The sequence below is a fragment of the Diuraphis noxia genome, unplaced genomic scaffold (assembly GCF_037042655.1).
Source record: "Diuraphis noxia isolate RWA-SAM2 unplaced genomic scaffold, SU_Dnox_SAM2 contig0001, whole genome shotgun sequence".
In the NCBI taxonomy this organism is placed as follows: Eukaryota; Metazoa; Arthropoda; class Insecta; order Hemiptera; family Aphididae; genus Diuraphis; species Diuraphis noxia.
The window spans coordinates 95,143,449-95,166,170 of NW_028301711.1; the positions used below are offsets into that span (position 1 = coordinate 95,143,449).

The following is a 22,722-nucleotide window of genomic DNA, read 5'->3' on the forward strand; positions in this document are numbered from 1 at the left end:
ACATTGGTCAGTGAATGTTATGCTGAGGCGACATTAATTTTTTTTTTAAACGCCACCAGACTCACAGGAGCGGGTAGTGCCGTTATTATCGCTGAGTGATTCGGCGAGGACGTAGGTACGACGATTGTACGAGTGATTCGGCGATAGTATAGTATAGTATGGGCTAACTAGGCAATTCGAATTTGTCAGTGTTTTATTTTAAAAATAATAAAAGTATTTCCGACCTGGAAACACTGAATTGAATATTAATTCAAGTCTCCTTCATTCTAACATTGGATTACTGCATTAAAACTTTATTAAAGATAAGTAAAGTAGTTAAATTGTAGAGGGTTGTAGCTTCACGAATTCATCAAAACTTTTAACTTTTATAAATAAATGTAACTATATTAACATATACTAATATATACTATATTAACTATTTATTAATACGCATTCGATATTTCCCATTTACATTTTTTATAAAAATTAAAAATTTTCTTATTTACATGCAAACATCTATGGTTAGTAAATTATTTAAATATAAAATTTCGTTGAAAATTTCGTTGTTAAGAATATCATCATTGCTATCGGTATTAATCAGGTTAATAAATAATATTACGCTAACTGACTTAGGTCAATTGATGTAAGTCATTATTACCACCATATTTCTGATTAGACTAACAAACATGAGAAATTATGTCTGTAGTAAAAGAACTTAAGAACTCAAAAATGCATGTAAAGTTAATAGTTGTGAAATAGGTAAAATTTTATGGTACCTATAGACAAATTTTATTTAAATTTAATAAAGGTTTTTAAAAATTGAATCATATAATTTTTTGGTTATGAATAAAATAATGGTAATAAATTGTATAAACATATATTTTCGTATATTTTATATTATGCTTACTTTTTGTATAAATTAATACGTACATATAAAATAAATTGTATACTTTTCGATTAAAAACTACGAACAAGTATTTACAATTAATATTTTGGTTTATAGTTAATTTAAAAATTAACACTCATGATTAATTACTGTTTTGCTTCCAAATTATTAAATCATAATATATTATATTAATTTTGTATTGAGTTTTAATTTACTTATTTGTTTGTATTTTTCATTAAATTTACCAAGCATAAATATTCTAAATTTAATCGTCAAGCTGAAATGATCAATTAAATATAAGACAAACTATTTAAAAAATGGTTTTTATTAGCTTTGGGAACTTATTAAAATATTCAGAATTTAATAAATAATAATATACACTTACTATGCATAAGATGAAGTTTCCTGGGCTCGTTTGAGTGTATCCGATTTGTCCCATAATCTTTTTCCAGAGGACTAGTGATATCGGGTAAAGTTTGATTTTGTATGGCTTGAGCACTGGACTCGTTTGAGAGTATTAATATTTGACCCGAGTGTGGTCCTTGAACATTACAATTCAACAGACTTGTTTCACTGCCTAAACCTTGATCGTCAGTGTTAGACACCAGCGTCCACGTGTACTCCATACTGTTCAAAGTTTTCAGATCACTGACCGGTTAAAACCAGAAGTGAATAGCGACAAATGAACTGGTGAACAGGCATCTGAAAGATATTCATACAGTTTTAAATTGAATACTCAGAGAAAACGTCTTAAGCCTTCGAAAAAATGTGTAATTATAACTACCTATAATGTTGTTTTAATATTGGTACCTAGTACCTACCTATTACCTATCTACTGGCACCTATTTCAAAAGCCAAAATAACTCCATCGTAAGAGATATTAGTGAAACTGATTTCAATAATAATAATTCTTAGAAACAATAAATTGGACACATTCATCGATATAATTGCACAAAATGTCATCTCTTCCACATAATTAGTTTAAACAAATATTTAGTTCAAAATAAGCTTAACATTTCCCTTAAAAATAAATTTTTATTAATAATTATAATTCAAATTATTATTATTTGTTTGCTTATTAAATTTGTAATCTATTTAATTTCATTGGTTTTTCTTTTATATTTTTCTTTTAAATAAAAAAAATGTGCGACTTAAGTTAGTTTTTCATATGACAAACTGATTTGTTCTTAGTTTCTTTTTTTCGCTTATTACAGTACCTAAACTTTTGGCAAAATTCATGTTTGACTTCTGGTTTATAGAAACTTAGAATATTATTACTTTTATTTTACAATTAATATACTTGTCTAATAGACAATAGACAATGTCTATATCATAATACATTTAAACATAATTGAATGGAAAAATACATTGATTTATTTTGCAATGTACTATACGATCTTAAATTCTGTGATAACTTTTGGAAAAAATAGTAAGATACCTATTTTATAAGTACTCTAATAAATAAAACAAATAAAATGTTCAAAATTGATCTCTTTATCAATATGTTTTCTAACATTTTCCGTGAAAATGGTTTTGTTTTAAAACGTTTACCTATACAATAATATTATTTACGAGTAACTGTAAGCCATTTTCATGCCTACCTAAGTTAAATTATCTTTATAATTTGAATCGAAATAATTTTCATTAATCATACAATCTTGAGTCGCATTAAATTTCGTTTAAAATATTCTCGTCATCTACTGGTACAATTTCCACGGCATGTTCTTCCATCAATAAACATTAAAAATAAACCATTTTTCATTTAATATGTGTGGGTAAAAATACTAACAAAGATCATAATATCATTTAATTGAAATTTTAAGCTATTACTATAAATTTTAAAAATCCTTTTATGAATTTTACTTTTATTGTGTCAACAGTAAATTATTTCTAGAAAAATTTCCAAAACAACATTCGATTGTATCATAATATGATATGAAGAACATTTTTTTACTGTAATAATTAAAGAACGGTCCATTAAATTATATATTTATTAATTACCTATATTAAGCACTGTGTACACATTTAATAAAATATGCTAACAGCGAAATCGACATACAACTATTTTTGTAGTCAAATTACAAATAATTTTCAAAATTTAAGATAATATATTCCAGGTTTTAGATAATTTTATAGTTTAGTTAAACATTTAGCCACCAACATATGAAATAACTGTGAACTTGTACCAATTAAATTGTGTTTAAACTAATGATCTAAAGGTACTAACTATATTAACTGAAAATAATAAGAAACTCCATAAACAATTATGTATGCCTTTAAAATATTCAGATCACATAAGTTAAAAGAAAAACACTAAATATTATAAAATTTACCCATGTATATTAGAATTTGTAAAATCTGTGAGACAAATAGCAATATAGACAAATTTTAAATTTTTTGGATATATTGTTTTTTTTCTTATTCTTTACCACGCATTTATGCATATCATTATTATATATATTTAGATTTAAAATGAGAAACAACATGAAACTTTTATAAATGTTTGCTCAATTATCCTATGCAATTAAAACCTTCATAATATTATAAGTTTTATTACTATATTATGGACTTATGAAAGTACAAAACTTTTTTTTAAATGTCTCTTAAAATTCGAAACTTGTATAAGTCAAATAATTTTTTAGGTTTGTTGTCACAGGTATAACGATATTAACTAAAAACTATATAGCTAGTTTATAATGTATTTTTAGTAAAAACTTTGTATTTAGTACAATATCGTTGGTTTTTTCCATTTAATACAATACAATTTTCAATATTTTCAATTTTTTGTTTCCTACTCATCGATGTTCCATATAATAATTATTTATTTTGCATAAAACATATTATATAAAATATTTTCAAACAGTGAAATTCTACACTAAGTAAAATAAACTCACTTCAAGTGTGAACGGCACCTTAGAAAAACGTTTGAATATTATACTGCAACAATATTGCAGACAACTTTAAATTTATATTATGATTAAAACATATCATAATTATCCAGTTATTTTGATCATGGTTATTTTTCGTTTAGTATCTTTCAAATAAAACACAATGCACATAATATGTATAATTTAAAAAGCATTTATAATAATTTATATCATTTATTAATGCTATAGGAACATATTCTTAATTCTAAGCTCAAGTTTATTATTTATAATCAATTTTTAAATTGTATAGTCAATTTATCAATTATTTAATCTTTAATTTTGAAGATTGTTGATAAGGTTAAAATTATTTCTCAAATACTCGAATTTATTTATTTTTATTTTAATGCAATAGTTATTGGTTTATTACTTATTTGAACTCTTAGGTTAGAATTTCATATATTTAAATAAATATTTATTACTGATATAAAAGTTTATAATAGTTATTTGTAGTTAATTTATCATCATAAATGATAAACTTCAGCTAGAAATTAGTTAGCTTGGTATTTATGATTACTATTTTAGCTATGAATAAATACATTTTTTTTTGCATTTTTATAAGTGGATTATAATATTTTTTTTTATCTATACTAAAATTATTGAATTGTTTTTTTTCTCTTATGGGTACTTTATTATACATAGCATAAATGGCTAGTGTTGGACTATTGTTAAATTACTGTTCATCTTAAATATAAAAATACAAAATGTATTTACTGAACATAATATTTTAATAGCACTTCATGTTATAAGCGTATTTAATACAACTTTTATGTATTATACATTTTCTACGTATTTTCAACGGTTTTATAAAATCAAAACCCTTTTAAACCACAGTTCAACAATTAGAGAAAAATTTCACTCTACTTTTTTTTCTCTTAATGAGCAATTAAACATAAGGACCTATTTTGAATTAGTTAAAGAGTCTTTCCAATAGACTTCAACACGCAATAACTATTGAATACCTATCTGTAATATGTACCTTGTTATTTCATGGAAGTATATTCAAATTCGATTAAACTTTTAAATTTATAAGATTCATGTAGTATTTTTTGTTTTTATAATTATAAAATTAAATTACTTGTTAGAACATAATGCGGAAAAATTTAAATAATATTTAATAATATTAATAAGTATATAAAGGGAATATTAAATTAAAATATAAAAAATCAAGGAATAAGACGAATATAGTCACTCGCTGTTACAAAATAGTGTGCCTTTACTGTAACTGTTTCATCATTTAATAGTTAGTTGTAATAAATGAGTTAAATTTGAATTCGATGATAAATCGTTACAATTGAAAAACTAATCTGAACGGAATCTCTTTCTAACGATATTTTATAATCTAGTTATATATTCCTTTTATTTATACCTATACTTATCGTATTGCTATTGTTTACTAAAAACAATGTTTATGTAGGGTGACACCAGTCACTAATCATGCTAAATAACACAAACTATTTAAGCCTTAATATAAAGTAGATGCTAATTTTGAATATCTAATTTTGTCAAAATTTAAACTTCATAAAAAAATTGATGTGGGTATACACTAAAGTTTTTTTTATTCCACTAAACATAACTTATAAGGAATAGTATGTTACATTTTTTAGCTTAATATCTTAAAGTTAAAATTTTAATAAATTTTCAATTACAAAATAATTTGTTAATTTGTATGAGTTTAATATAAAATATAACGATTCTTTATCAATTATTGATATATGATAATTAAATTAGTACAATGATCTAACTTGAAATACTTTATCACGTGCATCGTCTATATTATTACCACACATAGGTACACACAAAATATTCATGAGATAAAACCGCACACAGATTTTAAAACACTGGATACGAAAAAGAGTGGTCATTCTGATCTTCCATGTAGGAGGTATAGATAGCATGGCACTGTACTTACTATTGAGTCACCTAAAAAAATGTACCAGTCTATACCATGCATGATTGGTTGAATATCTGTCACCTAGTTCAGTCCCAAAGAAAAAAGGTCTAAAACAATATAATGTGTTTGTTTAAAATAGAAATATTATGTTATATTATCAAATCTAAATGTAGAGTATTCTTTTGGGGAAACTTTGGTAAAGAATACATTTTAAAATTTTTTTAAACATTAAGATCCAACCACTAATTAACATATCTTTTTTTGGTGGTAAACGTTTATATCCACATTACTACACAGTGTACGCGTAGGTATAGAGAAAAAAATAATGAAGGATAGTTTTCAGGGTAAAATATTGTATTTGTTTTGAATAACGTTTAAATATAGATGACGTATAAAATAAATAAGTGGTTATATGCGAATAGCAATAGAATATGCATGGCGATAATAATATTTGAAATATTATGTGACGGTGTGTGATGCAGTGTATTCAGTTTGTATTCAGTCACGAAACGTATTCATTGAAAGCATCGTCTTGTGTCACTAGTTCTAGGATGGGTGACCACTTGAGTCCCGACTTTTTACTGTTTTTGGTGACAAATCCTTGCCATGCATACACATATACTAACTAATCGTATACTCTCCTAGTTGGGGACCCTCTCAATAATAAACTTAAAATAAAAACCTACAAACAGCTAATGACCATAGTTGCCAAGCTTAAATCAATAAAAATGTTTTAAAAAAATTGTAACCGTTGGATAACCAACTAAAATAAAATTATATATAATATAAAGTGTTACGCTGATATTGTTTATAATTAGTATATAATATTATACATTTACCGTTTGACCGTGAAAAATATAGTATGATTTACTCACGATTTTTCATATTATTTTCAACAGTATAATATGGGTTACATCATCCTATCGTCATGCGATTGTTCGACGTATCTCTATATACCCACCACCCATCTGAAACAATATTTTCTGCTCGTAACGCGACAATAATACTATTATATTATTTTATAAACTATTCAAGATTGCGTAACACAGACAAAAAACAAAAAACTCTTTAACCGAACGTCATTCTTCTATCGGATATATCGTATAATACTTTTGTCGGAGCGCGGCGACGCGTGTTTTTACCCCACACACGCGTGCGTTTATGGCGGGGAAAATAGGTTTCACGTCGTAGTCACATTATTTTAGCATATATATACCTATATATATTAGCAATACACGATATTATTATAATATATATGTATAGGTAGCGTAGGAATAACATCATCGCCCGTTGCCATAGATGCGACCGTTTATCATCATCAATAACAAACACGTTTGGTCATTAAATGGTTCGTTGTCGTACACACACACACACACACACACACACACACACACATAGGAATATTATGTATGTTTATGATATTGTGTATATTGCCTACATCACGGCACGTCAGCGTCAATCGTAGGCGGGCAACACACACGAAACCATGACGGACAAATAAAAATATTGCGACGACTTGAGCTCGATACTATAATAATATACACATGTTATAGTAAATATATATAATATATATATATATATATATACACATACACTTACTATGTATAATATGTATAGTGCATATAGTATATGTAGGTACCTAAGCAGAATAGTAACATGAGTAAATAAAAAAAAAAATCTGTAAGTTATAGTAAGAGCTGAGGAATTGAAGTTTTTTTATATTTGTCTAGAAAGGTCTCAGAACACTTTGAATGATGTACAAATATGTTTCGTAACGCAATAAGGAGGTTATATTAAGAAATGTATTTTGTATATTTGAGTATATTATATAAATTAAGAGCATATGGCATACGTTTGGAAAATGTTGATATTATAGATAGGTAATGTAACACATAACGTTCTGTATAAAAATATTATTTCCAAAATGTGTTATGTGTATACTTACCTATATATTATTGGTTAATTAATTTATCATCTGCCCGATTACATTACGATATTGGTAGGAAACTGACTTCAGTTGACTGGTTGATAGGCGATAATTTATTGTGTAGAAGAAAATGAAAAAGAAGTCAAAAGCAATTAATTTTTCAAGTTTTAATTTATTAATTTTTTTTTTTATATTGAAATATTGAGGTACCTACCATATTTTGTGTATTACCTCTTTTTAGAGCATATTTTTGTTTTATTAATGTGTTAATACATTCATATTTGATAACTAGAAGTTAGAAGTTTTCAGTATATTAGTTATAACTTATAAGTAACAAGACAGTTTCAAATTAATAATAAAAAAAAATACGATCGACTCGACAAGGCGACTCCGTCTCGGGTGTTATAAAAAAAAATGTACTCATTATAATATTCGTGGTACCTCCATGAAAATAATATTTAAACTTTTAATACAAGCTCTTATATTTATAACTACACTAACTATTACACTAGTTATAACTATACTAATCAAAATTTTTTTTTATCGTCTACGGGTTTTCCAGTAAGCTTTTACTGTATTACTGAATAACATTATTTGTGTAAAAACATTATGTCATACGAGATTAAGCCATGTAAATTGACGGGATGACACTAGATGGACGATTGCATTCGTTTATACAGCGCAGCTTTGCTAATTTTTAATGTCATTTACTTTATTATTATTTAATTAGGCGTTTAAAATATTTGGGTAAATTTATTTAAATAGTGTCTTCAACGTACCTTTTTTTCTTTTTCTTTTTTTTTACCAGAAAATAACTAAGACAGGGTGGAACTGTTTAACACAATAATAATTTTCCAAACTAAAAATAATTATTTACTCTCATTACTCTCATTTCAGATTGTTTATTTAAAAGCATTCATAATTGTATTTATAATTAAAATCGAATGATAAAAAAATAATTTTATATTTCAATTTATTACAATAAATGTGTAAAAAATTCCGACGTTCGTGCACAACACTGCACGTGCACATCTGGCTGGGATTCCTAGCGAGCTTATCTCTGCAACTGTCATAATATTATTATTTTTTTTTCTATCTCGTTAGCGAGTCCAGTTTATACCGACGAGTTCTCCGGTTCGATATACACGACAAGTCGCTTTATACGCGTGTAGGTACATAAGTATTGCTGTTGACCGTCACGATATTATTGTTATATACTCGGTTACTGCAGTGGTCAAAAATGAATAATATTATAGGAATGGCATTGCCTGTCCTTTTACATCACACCTTTTTTCATACGTCTATAAACTATACCGTGAGCTGCGATGGACCGCGATGGACTGCGATGGGGGCGCGCGCAAGACGGAATAATTCTTTGCCGGTGCATTCCTTAACGAATACGTCTTCGGGTGTTCAGGAATTGGTAGGTAGATTTTTATTTTAGTAGTTCGTCAACTAAACAGAATTGTTTTGCTCCGGACTTGAATTTGTTTTATTAGTTTATTGTTACAACAAAAGAAAAACACGAATTTTGTCTCCGATTGAATCACGACGAAGAAAAATAAAAGACTTTTCATAAATTATAATATTATATATTATTCACGTTTTTATGATATCGGTTGAGGACATAACTGTAAAATAATAACCCGTCAAAGTAATTTCTGAGATCATAGTTGGGTCTAGTGTGGTACAACTCGCATGCCAGTAAACCTAGTTGCAATATACTGTATATGACTATACCATATGGTACCTATAACTTTATATGTTTCCGAAAACTAAAGTAATAATACAAATAAAATTATTCTATACCATGGTCACATTTAGTTCTACATATGCATGCATAGGTGATATGTAGGTACTCGACGTTTTCGTCTGCCAGGACGATTTTGTCTTACGGTACCGAAATACATCGTCGTCGTCATTGTCGTGTGCTCTTACCGCTTGGTTTTTTGAAACGTCCGGAGTTCAAGTCACCGGTCCCGCAGACCGGCGATCGTTCGAAATAGGCGCGGCATTGAGCTTTAGGTAGGTAGGTAGTAGCTGGTATGATATTATTATAGTAAACACGAACACGGATTTAAATGTCCGAACGTTCGTCGCGAGAGAAAAAAAATCTAAAAACCATTGCAAACAGCGCGATGTAATGACAATGCGATAATTGCAACGTTTTTATTTTATTATATAAATTGTATAAATTATTATTGTGCAGAATTATATAGTGAATATAAAACGGCGACGGCGGCGATTGTGCGTGAATAATATAATAACACAATAAACGCGAATAATTTAATTTTTTATTATTATTTAGATCGAGTTTGACGACAAACAGAACGTACCTACTGCTTGTCGCATCGTATAAACACAGTGCACGCGTGTATAACAGTTCGATAACCGCGAGAATCCGCCCCTATACCTGATTCGGCAGCGCATCACAACCGCGACGGTGAGCTCTCCCTATCAACCGATTTCTGTTATTTTATACCTTCACGTCTTGCAAAAGGTTGACGACGACGATATTATTATTATCCCCGTAATTATTAAAATATATATATATATAACTACGTACTAAAATAACTCTTATAAAAACGAGTTTAAAATTATTTCTATGTTAATTTTTTTTTTTTTTTTTATTTTTAAAAGAAATTTACAATCTATACCTTAGGCACAATAAGTAAATGTGAGACAGAATATATATAAGGTATCAAAACAATTAATATTAATATAAAAACAGTTTACAATAAATTTATGTTAATGGGAAAAAATTATTTTTATTTTTTAAACTATGAAAAGATCACTGTTAATTGTATTTGTTTTTATAATGCGAATCAATACAATTTTGCAAAAACTACGCGTTGTAGATTTTATATTTAAAAATATTTGTAATAACTAAAAAATTGAAAGTACTCATATAGTCAAATCACATGGGTGTATAATTTGTATGCACAAAAATATAAACCCTAACCATCAATAGCCAATGATGACAGTTTGTCGAGATTTTTATGGTTGTCCATTTTTTTTTTAAAACAAATAAGGTAATTGTTGAAAACTTATTATTACATTTTTCCATTTTTTTTTCTATTATATAATCATAAAATGCATTTTTTACATTTTCGGTAATTATTTTATCATTTATAATGTCTTCAATACTTTACTATAAAGAAGGCTCCACGCCCAAAAGTTCATTTTTATGGAATCCAAATTCCCTCTACACAAACAGTAAAATACCTATGATTTTTATAGGCCGTCGTCTAACATGAGCCTAAAACATAAAATCAAAAAGTTTACAATTAAATAATCGCTTACGCACACTAAGCTCACTGCTGCACAGAAATACATACACTAACCTAAAAACATCAAATTGATAATATATAAAACCTTTTTATAACCCATCTGGACCTACGGGTTCCAGCTCTGGGGTAGTGAAAAAAAATCACTCTAACCTTACCGTTAGTGTGAATTGACCTTAAGAATCTAGAATTTATTCAACAAATCTAACTAAATTACACATTTAAGCTTGTTATTACCAATTCTCTGGACATCAAGGCAATGATTAAAACTCGCTATTATGATTATCTAAGTCTTGGGAAAATACGAACTAAACAAAAATACATTTTATTTTACCAATAATATTATACTTATAGTTTTAATGAATGGATAATATTTAACGTTATTTTTGACAAATTTTTTAAATATCTACTAATAGGAACTCTCAAATATAACTATCTAAAAACTATACTTAATCAGAAAATTCGCCAAAAGTGACTAATAATAAATAACTACCTAATAATGGAAAACAACTGTCACGAAACAGGTATCTGATAATATTTTACTATAAATAAGTATATAAGTCATACTATTCAAAACGTAATAATAATTTAATTTATTCATACTATCATAATAATGTTGGTAATATTATTTATCAGGTATTATTTTTGTTATTCGTTTTTATGATTGCGTACAGAAAACACCACGATAGGCCTAATAAAACAGCATAATACTATTTAAACGAAAATAATAATTAGTTTGGACTTAGGCAAATGGAAGAATAGGTCGATACAATGAAATTATAATTTATATCATATTTGTTTATAACTCATGAGCATGCGAATAAGTTTATACCAAAATCATGTATACACCAATAGTCGACGATGGCATACCAATATATTTTAGATTCTGAACGGAGTGATGAATGTATTGATTTTACAATGATGTGTGTCTGTGTGTTTTTTTTTGTGTCTGTGTACAGCATTCAAATTTAACCTACCCCACCCCCTAATTGTACAGCAAGCGACATCCACATACCCGCTTTTGTTTTTATAGATGTATTTTTTGTTTCTGGAATATCAATATGTAGGTACCTTATAATAATATAGTTTACATCACAATATATTTTCGATTGCCTATACCTAGATATTTAACATTGTAGCATATAAATAAGTGAATTCTGATCATATATAATACGAACAACATCATTAGTGTGACCAAAATGTGCATGTTCGTCAGTGGGACGCTTCTTAACATTTTAAAAGAATTACCTATATGTACCTATTAGTTATTAAATAAAAGTATAACATGTTAAATAAATTTTATTTCTATAAAATAATCATAGTAAAATAATATTTGAATGCTAATTTTGCATATCATTGTATTAGGTACAAATATCATGTATTTATAATATAATTAATAATTTGTTAAAACTTATAATCGATGATTGTATGATTATATTATAGTCGTCCAAATCGTTGTAATAACTACCTATTATAGTTGTATATTAGATTCTATACGGAGTGATGAATGTATTGATTTTACAATGATGTGTGTGTGTTTTTTTTGTTTTGTTTTTTGTTTTTGTGTCTGTGTACAGAATAACTAGTCGAAATAATGCTTCAATTTCAAACATTGGGGGTGGTTTCCGATGTAAAAGTGAATATCCTTGGTGCATTATAAAGGTCAAAACTCAAAAGTAAACATTTCCAACAGTTTTCAAAAAAATCTATTTATTTATATGGTTGTGATTCAAAAATTAATTACTGTAAATACTTGAAATTTTCACCAAAAGTATATGTTAGTGTTATATATATACATTTTAATTTTCTTTTTTGAGTTATTTATAGACCACTGAAATTTTCGATTTTTATGAGAATTTTTTTTTGAAGTGTCGGTAAAAAAATGTTGGATGACCAAAAAAACATGAAAATTTAATACAAGGTTCCTTATGAGTTGTTCTTATTGTAGCTAAAAAAAAATTAAAAATCGTTAGTCACAATTTTTTTATAAGCGTTTATAGTTTAAATTTTTACGAAATCTGTCGAAAATGCGAAAATTTGCAAGTAATTTTGAAGTTGAAAAATCATAAAATTTTTTGTGTTTATAACTAAAGATTAAAAATACTAAGTTTTCCATACATTTTCCTTCAAGAAGCTATAGAAAAAACTCGATGCATCATTATAGGAAAAATTATAAGTGCGTTTGAATTTTAATTTTTTTATGAAATAGCGTAACGTTAACGATTTACCCTCAAATGACTTTAAATATTTGTTATTATTCAAAAAGTATAAGTCGTAGATACTTGAAAATCTTACCAGTTATTTAGATTGGCATTTTCTTTACATGATTTAATTTTCAAAATATTTTGACTTTTTTTGAGATATTTATAGACAATTGAAATTTTCAATTTTTCTGAAAAATTTTTTTTTTGGAGTAACAATTAAATTTTTTTGGCCCAATCAAAATACTAGAAAATTTAATACAAAGTTCCTCATAAGTTATTCTATAGTGATTAAAAATTTATAAGAATACATAGTCACAATTTTTTTTTATTAGCATTTGAAGTTCAAATATTGATAACAATTTGTCAAAACCATTAATAATTGCGAATTATTTTGTAGTTCAAAATTCATGAAATTGTTTGTATTTATATCTAAGGTTAAAGAATTCAACACTAAGTTGAACACTAAGAACAAGGATAGCTACTTTGATGTATAGTAGGTGTTGAGTATACCTCATAATTGGCCACTATAATGGATGAGTTAACTGCTGAATTTAAGTTCTGAAATTATGCACAATTACATAAGAAAAACGAATAATAGTGGAAACTAGGACCGTCTGTACATAATATGTTATCTATTTCTAAGGATATTTTATTTATTAGATTCTGAACGAAGTGATGAATGTATTGATTTTACAATGATGTGTTTTTTTTTTTTGTGTGTGTCTGTGTACAGCATAACTAGTCGAAATAATTCTTCAATTTCAAACTTTAGGGATGGTTTCCGATGTAAAAATGAATATCCTTGGTGAATTATAGAGGTCAAAAGTTTTCAAAAAAATCGAGAAAAACAAAAAAAAATGACAGAAAAACGGGAATTTTTACGCAAAACCAGTTTTCGACCAAATCGATTTTTTTATATGGTTGTAATTCAAAAAAAACTCACTGTAAATACTTGAAATTTTCACCAAATGTTTATGTTAGTGTTATCTATATACAGTTTAATTTTAACAAATTTTTGACTTTTTTTGAGAATTTTTTTTGAAGTGTCGGTAAAAAAATGTTGGACGACCAAAAAAAACTTGAAATTTTAATACAAGGTTCCTTATGAGTTGTCCTTATTGTAGCTAAAAAAAAATTAAAAATCGTAAGTCACAATTTTTTTTTATAAGCGTTTATATTTTAAATGTTTACGAAATCTGTCGAAACCGCGAAAATGTGCAAGTAATTTTGAAGTTGAAAAATTATAAAATTTTTTGTGTTTATAACTAAAGATTAAAAATACTAAGTTTTCTATTAGTTTTCCTTCAAGTAGCTATAGAGAAAACTCGAAACATAATTATAGGAACAATTTTAAGTGCGTTTGAATTTTAAATATTTACGAATAGCGTAACAATAACGATTTATCCTGAAACGATTTTAAATATTTGTTATTATTCAAAAAGTATAAGTCGTAGATACTTGAAAATTTTACCAGTGATTTAGATTGGCATTTTCTTTACATGATTTAATTTTCAAAATATTTTGAATTTTTTCGAGATATTTATAGACAACTGAAATTTTCAATTTTTCTGAAAATTTTCTTTTGAAGTGTCGATAAAAATTTTTTGGCCCTATCAAAATATTTGAAAATTTAATACAAAGTTTCTCGTAAGTGATTCTTATAGTGATTAAAAAATTATAAGAATACAAAGGCACAATTTTTTTTTATTAGCATTTGAAGTTCAAATATTGACTTAATACGTAAAAATTACGGCAATTTTCAAATTACCTTAGATAGAAATTCATAAAAGTTTATCTTTTTAGATCAAAGATTTGAAAATTAAATACAAGGCTCCTAACACATTGTAACAATAGCAGTTGAAAAATATTAAAAATACATCGGCACGATTTTTTTTTTATAAGCGTTTAAAATTCAAACTTTGACTAAATACGTAAAAATTACGGCAATGTTCAAATTATCTTAGATATAAATTCATAAAAGTTTTTCTTTTTAAATCTAAGATTTGAAAATTTAATACAAGTCTCCTATCATATTTTTACAATAGCAGTTGAAAAATAAAATAAATATATATGCATAATTTTTGTTTTAAAGCATTCAAGTTTTGAATTTTGACAACATACGTAAAAATCACGAAAATTTGCAAATTATTTTAAGCTAGAAATTCATAAAAAATTTTCTTTTTAAATCTAAGATTTGAAAATTTTTAATAATCTGTAATATACCCTAGACAGATAAACCATCTCCGTTCAGAATCGTTTTTCGTATACAATGATACCTATCATTGCATTCAAATTTAACCTACCCTAGTCAGAGGTCCACCCCACCCCCTAATGTACAGCAGAGCGATACCCACTTACCCGATTTTTTTTCTATTAGTTATATACTTTGAACTGAATTGTGTCAAAAACATCGAGTAAAATATAACATCATATCATATAGATATTATTGTTAATTGTATGTATTTATTTATTTTCATGAAAAACCACAATTACGCCATTAAGGCGAATAGTAAAGGTATAAGTCAATATATTGCATAGGTGCCAGATTAGTGTAAATCACAGATTCGTGGAGTAAATATAATTTAAAATTAGTATGTTAAATAACAATTATTGTAATTATAATTACAATAGCTTTGCCATAGATAAAAGTAGATAGGTAGGTACTACTAACTATTAAGGTACCTATAGAATAATGAATAATGTTTTATATTAATTTATATTTAAGCACTTTAAACTATTAGTAAATATCGATCACTTAAATAAGTGTGTTCACAGGGTGAAACACACATGCATATCCATATAACAATTAAAAATTTCAATTAGATAGTAATTATTTAAGAAAATGATTTTTTTTTTATTAAGAATAAATCACGAATTTATTTAGAATCGTTTTTAAAAGGCCATAAAGCCTAGTGTCCTACAAATATACAAATATTTTAATAAAATGATTACGACACAGACGCACCTGTAGTGTGAATAAATTCAGATTAATTGCTCTCTTCATTCTAACAAAAAAAAATAATAATAATGTTTAACTACGAATATGTTACACGGTTCACCGATGAAAGGTGGAAACGTTTTCTTTGAAGAATTATGTCGTTATTATACAACAATTAAAAGTGGTTTTACGATTAGACACCAGACCACTGCCCACTGGTTCACTTTAGTTGTAGACATAAATCAACATTTCTTCAATGAATGCGCTTAATATGCAAATACAACATACAACAAAATATCTTTGACTATCGTTTTTCTCAGAATGATAATCGTTTAAAATAAGTAATATATTAGTATTATAACAATATATTATTATTATAGTTGTATTTGTATTTCGGGATTCTTATTTTTTAATTTATCTATCACTCCGAAATATAATTATAAGAGCTCATAATGATAATATAAAATAAAATTTGTGTTAAATAGGTATATATTTTACTAGCGTCACATAATAATATTGTACTCTGATGAGATTTTGGTGATATTTTGTTTTCCAAAAAGTAGCTATTTACTATTTATAAATTGGAACTTGAAAAGTATTGTTTTTAGAAGTTTTTTTCAAATATAAAATTAAAATTATAAAAATGATTAAGTTGTAGGTATATTATAAGTAGTTGATTTTTTTTCCATCTTACCCTACTGACGACTAGTTAAAGCTTATTGTTTTGAATACATTTTCAAAACCTGTTAATAGAATACTGTGAGCATTAACTTGTTGTAAAGTTAAAGTCAAGTTAAAAAGTTAGTTTGTTTTAACTTTTTAACTTAACTAGTTAATTTATTTTAATTTAACTAGTAAGTTATTTTTTTTTTTTTTTTTTTTTTTTTTTTTTTATTAATGATAAGGCTTCAACAATAAAGTCATTAGCCGGAAAAACATGTTTACAAGTTATTTACAATCATCTTAATATTAATATTTAAATAAAGGAAGTACAGTATAATACAGGTATATGGTGTTAATGGTATAGGTAACAGTAATATATAATTATTTAAATTCTATTATAGAGATTAGTTATTTTAAGGAATGTTATTAGGAGGTTAAAATTATCTATACTTAAAATATCTTTTAATGTTAAGTGTGGAAAGATTTTTCTTTGTTCAGATAGATTAGGGTATTCCAGGAGTAGGTGTGCTGTGGAAATCGGTGCGTTGTTGCATAGTTCGCAGTTTGGTCTCGGCTCTCTTCTCATTAGGTGTACGTGTGAGATGTTAGTGTGTCCAATTTTCATCCGTGTCCATATTACTTGTTGTCTTCTCGTACTTGAGGGAGGATTTGGGTTAGGTGACAGAAAAGGTTTTATTTGATGTAGTTTGTTGTTCAGTTCCTGGTCCCAGAGTCGTTGGTGAATCTTTTTGCTATTTATTAAGGAGTTTCGGGCGGTGTCCTTGAAAGACGAAAGGTCTAATTTGGGGGTATTGATGTTGGTGGAGGCGGCTTCTTTAGCTGCTACATCAGCTTTTTCATTTCCTGGTATGTTTTTGTGGGCAGGAATCCACATGAAGGTTACCAAACGGGGGGCAAGGGAAGAGGCTCTTTCTTGTATGTTTTTTATTATTTCATTTGATGTCCCTTGGTTTTGTATAGCTAGAATAGAACTAAGGGAGTCGCTGGCGATTAAGAAAGATTTTGTATTTTTCCAATTTTGTTCAGTTAGTTCTATGGCTTTCAGGATCGCTAGTGCCTCGATGGTGAAAATAGAATTAATCTCCAGTGAAGAGAACTTAAAGGTTTCTTCATCTGTGATTATAGCTAGTCCTGTTTTGACGTTGCATTTTGATCCATCGGTGTATATAATTTTATGATTACAGAAATTCTTAAGTATAATGTCATTAAAATGTTTAGGGATTTCGGACGGCTCTATGTTTTGGATTTCTTGGATCATTGAGGTGTTGATGTTTAGGTTCATTTTCCAAGGGGGGAATATGTAGGGCGTAGGGGAGAGCAGTTTAGGCAGTGGTGTATTTGTTGTGTCAAGCCATTTTTTAATTCGTGTAGATATTGGTTGATTTTTTTTTAAGTGTAATGAAGGAGGTGAAGTGTTGAAAAGGTATGGTGATATAGCATTGTTCTTGTCGGCTAGTCTTTTAAGTGCAAATTTATAGGTGAGCATGTTTCGTCTTATTTCGAGTGGAGGAGTATTTGCTTCACATAGAATGCTAGGTATGGGGCTGGTTTTAAATGCGCCAATACTCAGTCGAATTCCTTGGTTGTGGATTGGATCTAATGGTTTTAAGATTGCTTCAGGGGCTGCTCCGTAAATTATGGAACCGTAATCTATGACGGATAGTACTAGACTTTTATATGTTCTCATTATGATGATGCTGTTAGCACCCCATGCTCGATTGGAAATGGCCCTGATTACATTTAATCTTGATTTGGTCTTAGTTTTTAAAAATTTTATGTGTTTGGACCAGTTTAGTTGATTGTTTAGGTTTAAGCCTAACATTTTTAAGTCATTTGTGGGCGGAATTAGAATATTGTTCATGTAAATATGAGGTGGGGTTATATTTGTTTTGTATGAAAAAAGGATACTTTTGGATTTTGCTGGGCCAAATTTGAATCCCGTAGATTTTTCCCATTTGCTGATTTCATTTATGGCGTTTTGCATGATTGTTTTAGATGTGTTTACATTTCTTCCTTTGCAGTAGATAGTACTATCGTCGGCAAACATAATGGTTTTGAGTGGTGGTGGTATTATACTTGGAAGTTCGTTAATAGCTATTATAAAGAGGGTGACACTTAAACTTGATCCTTGGGGAATGCCGTTTTGGAGATTGTGATTACTGGAGTAGGTTTCGTTTAATTTCACAGAGAAGGTTCGTTTTGATAGAAAATTTGAGATATAGGCTATAGAGATATTGCCATTAATATTATTTTTTTGGAGTATATCTAGTATTCTATGGCGCCAAACCATATCGTAGGCTTAAGTTATTTTTGTTTTTAACTTATTCAGTTAAATTTTGTATTATTTTAATTTAACTTTTTTTTAGTTAATTATCGTTATTGTACAGTTGAGTTAATTATTATTATTATTTTTTTATCACGTAGAACCAACAGACAAAACTTATTCTTTCGATTTTGAAAATTTATTTTTCAAATAATATTATAAAGTATAATAACTCTAAATAAATAGTAGACATACAATAAAATATATAATACACTTCTATAATATCTTCCCTAGACTCTAATAAGTTTAGTACAATTTAAAGTTTATAAGTATAAGTTTCTGGTAACAATGTATTTTTAAGTTGTATATTTGCACATTGCTAAGTGTCTTTGGAAATGTTTATATAAATCAAAATGCTAATTCAATTTATGGCTTATGAATAGGTATTATGATTTGAAAAAAAATTAACTTTTTTTTAACTGAGTTAAGTTAATGTTATTTTCTATCTTAACTTTTAACTTATTTAGTTAATTTTTTTTTGTTAACTTTTAATTGTAACTGAAGGCATTTAATTAAATTAACTAAACTTGCCACAGTTAATTATTTTCATTAATTTGCCCTCTTTTGCTAATTATCTATTACATCATGTACTTGTTATTTTAGAAAATTATTGATTTATTAGATATCAGCATATTGATTAAATGTTTAAATAAATGATGTACGAATTGCGCCAATCCCCGTATCAATGATACAATGATAACTATAATACCATACATCGACTCATTTGTTCAACAACTAAATGAGCAATTTTTATGTCATAAATATATACTTAAAGGTTATTTATTTAATTTTTATTTAAAATGTATCTACTATTTAATTAATATTAATTTTATAGGATTTCATAGTATTTTTTCTGGATCAGATTCTAATGACTTTGGAGAAATCGTACATTTTATTTTGATAGTAATGAACAAACTGTTTTATCAGAACTACATTTGTGGTGTGCTATATTTTAAAAAAAATGAAGAATATCCGAAAAATGATTTGGAAGCCTTGAGGCTGTGCAAGTAGGAGTTATTTTTATATATTTATCGTTTGCTACCCATCTTATAAACTCTACCAGTATCTAGGTATACCAACATCAGCGTTTACATTCTCATGTTTAAACAGGTTGATAAGTTATCAGCGTAGCACAATGGCAGAAGTGTTCTTCCCATATTTATCTTAAGATTAAAGGGCTGCTTGTTATAATTTCAAAATATTTCTTCTTTTCAGACTCATCTGAATGATTTGACGATGTCAGCAGTTCACAAAGAAGTGTCATTACCACCGAAGATGTTTTAATGAGCTGGCTGAAAAACTAAGAAAACTTAATTTTTTTCCTTAAATAAATTTTTTTTATTTTTGTAGTTTATTTTCTGTAGGGAGTGCATAACCATGTTCATATTTAAATAATTTAATATTTATAAAAAGGAGATGACAAAGTTCCAGTGATAAAAAATAAAATTTCCAATCCCCTCGCACTCGTTGAAAATTCCCGAGTAAGCCGCTGGTTGGCGTTGAACACTGATATCACGGTAATAATAATATTATTATAATGTTATGCTGTCCTCTGTATTGATATTTTGTATTTATCTTTTATTATCTATTACAAAATAGATTTGTTTTACCTATCACGACTCACTGCATACAATAAGTATCGGAATAAGTCTTCCTACAATGGCACAAAAGAAGATATAAAGTGTTAAAAATTATTCATCAGCAAAAAAAGATTTCTATTATGCTTACCTATATAGCTTGCTTTTTGAAAACAAAACATATTAATGTCCTAAAAATTCCACCGAGCACAACATGAACAAAGAACCAAAATACAGGACTATGGTTACTTAAGTGATCGTGACAACTATAATATTTTGATATATAAGACTAAATAATTATCTAACTAGGTATAGGTACAATAAATACATATGCAATTAACATAAAAAATTGGCTTTACCCGGTCTTTGCGTTTGGGGTGCTTGTGTCTCACCCAAAATTATTTCTTCAAGCATTTTAACCTTTTTTTTAGGAATTTATAATATGTTTCTATAAAACAGCTTATTGGATTTAATAATTTTGATTTTTTATAATCCGACTAGGTACCCGACTCGACGACAATCGACTCTTAGCAACTTAAAGTTCACGGGAAACAGAAATAATATAATCATAATCATCGAGAACTTTGATTCAATGAATAACATAATGACTTATGAGTTATGATGGTTTGAATGGGGTCGATAATTTTGTGTCATTAATTTTCGAGTTATCTTCCATCATGACTGTCGGGCGCCGGCAAATATATAATACCTATATCTATCAGCTGTCATCATAAGTTATGATATTTCATTGTCTTATTTGCGTTATTTTATTCAATTAAATAATATTAGGTTTAAGTAGTATCTACACCGAACTCCAAGACAATCGTGCGAGTGTACAAGGAAAATTCATGAGGAATTGCTCGGTGTTTTTGGATAAAATGGTGTGGATTATTTATTTTTCAGATTTCTAATAGTATTCATTTTATAGACACCTGATTAGCAAGGTTTATAATATTATATTTTCTATAGTGTATAATTATACATTAACAATTATACAACATTGCAGCATATATTAGATTTGGATATAGAACCTTCGCTCATGTAAGGAGTAAGAATGCGATTTTGAATTATTTAACCTATTTATTTACTTATTTATTATACTTACGAAAATTCCTAATCATTTTATTTCATAGGTATAAAAAAGAAGTTTCCCCACGAAATCTAATCACATAATATGTAACAACTGTATAAAGATTTTGATTGTTAGGTACCTAAAATAACATATATGAATTCGATAATATTGAATGAATGATGTTAAAGTAACATTATTAGGAATTTCGGAAATACGGAAATTCTCTGTATTCCCGCTCTCTATTGCGAAGGCTATCTATAGACGAGACGGGGCGTCAATGAAAAATTTTGTTTTGTAAAAAATATTCGATCGTCTTTTATATTATCTCGATAAGTCTTTAGTCTTTACCGTGAAATAATCGCCATCGCGTGTATAACTGCCACATTGCATTACACAATTGTATAAAATATACTTTATATGTGTTACGGGCAAAGTAGAAGTCGGGCATTGTGCACAATGACCGGGCACTGTGCACAATGCCCGATTTTCAAGGGCAAAGTTGGAATAAGTTAACGTTGCCCGGGCATTGTATACAGTGCACAATTAGATTTGGGCACAGCAGATTAAATATTGAATATTATATAGAAAATAAAAATAAAGATATTAAAAATAAATAAAGTTGTACAGCTTTAATATTTAATTTATTTATTATTAAAATAAATTACAATTATTATTTATTTGCTTTATTTATTACCACATACACCACTATTATGACACTTTGAGTTGCAAAGACGACCAGATCTTTTACATTTACACCGGTTGGTCTTACACAATGTATTGCAAGTACCTACACCTACCTATCGTACCCTTGGCCACCCAAATTAGAAGATTGCCACTTCTCTCAATGAAATTTGTACTGGTGGTACATCATCAGCCTGGATAAACACCTCTTTACATATTGTGAATTGGTTCCGACTGTAGAGTTGATGCAGTCTGCCCTCGTGTGTTCCAATTTCATATTAATTATCTTTTACTATAAAAAAAATTATTTTAAAACTAATTACCAAAAAGTATAACTCCCAGAATA

The 22,722-nt window shown here is 27.6% G+C and overlaps 2 protein-coding genes across 5 annotated transcripts in view; both read right to left on the reverse strand.

Moving 5' to 3' along the window:
* Positions 1-9,955, reverse strand: part of LOC107167597 (uncharacterized) — a 49,106-nt gene extending 39,151 nt beyond the window's left edge. For 2 of the 4 annotated variants that reach the window (XM_089217991.1, XM_089217988.1), the window contains exons 1-2: positions 6,559-6,796; positions 1,251-1,567 (exon numbers count right to left, since the gene is read on the reverse strand). In XM_089217991.1, the coding sequence (XP_089074117.1) occupies positions 1,251-1,491 (241 nt within the window). In that variant the 5' untranslated portion in view covers positions 1,492-1,567; positions 6,559-6,796. Of the gene's footprint in view, positions 1-1,250; positions 1,568-6,558; positions 6,797-9,419 lie in introns of those variants that run through there. The other 2 variants (XM_089217990.1, XM_089217989.1) reach the window with 2 other exon arrangements.
* A 7,250-nt stretch (positions 9,956-17,205) lies between these two features.
* Positions 17,206-18,770, reverse strand: LOC149062530 (uncharacterized). The gene is made up of 2 exons (XM_089215352.1): positions 17,343-18,770; positions 17,206-17,280 (listed from the first exon to the last, which is right to left on the reverse strand). Exons 1-2 carry the CDS (start codon positions 18,768-18,770, stop codon positions 17,206-17,208), a joined length of 1,503 nt encoding a protein of 500 aa, XP_089071478.1.
* Between the last annotated feature and the right edge of the window lie 3,952 nt (positions 18,771-22,722).

What these genes read in the sequence shown, in the direction of transcription:
- LOC149062530 (XM_089215352.1), bottom strand. Translation starts at nt 18,770, where the DNA reads ATGTTTGCCGACGATAGTACTATCTACTGCAAAGGAAGAAATGTAAAC. An exon ending in CAAGTACGAGAAGACAACAA is followed by an intron (nt 17,281 to 17,342) that starts GTAATATGGACA and finishes CCTAATGAGAAG; the next exon opens with AGAGCCGAGACCAAACTGCG.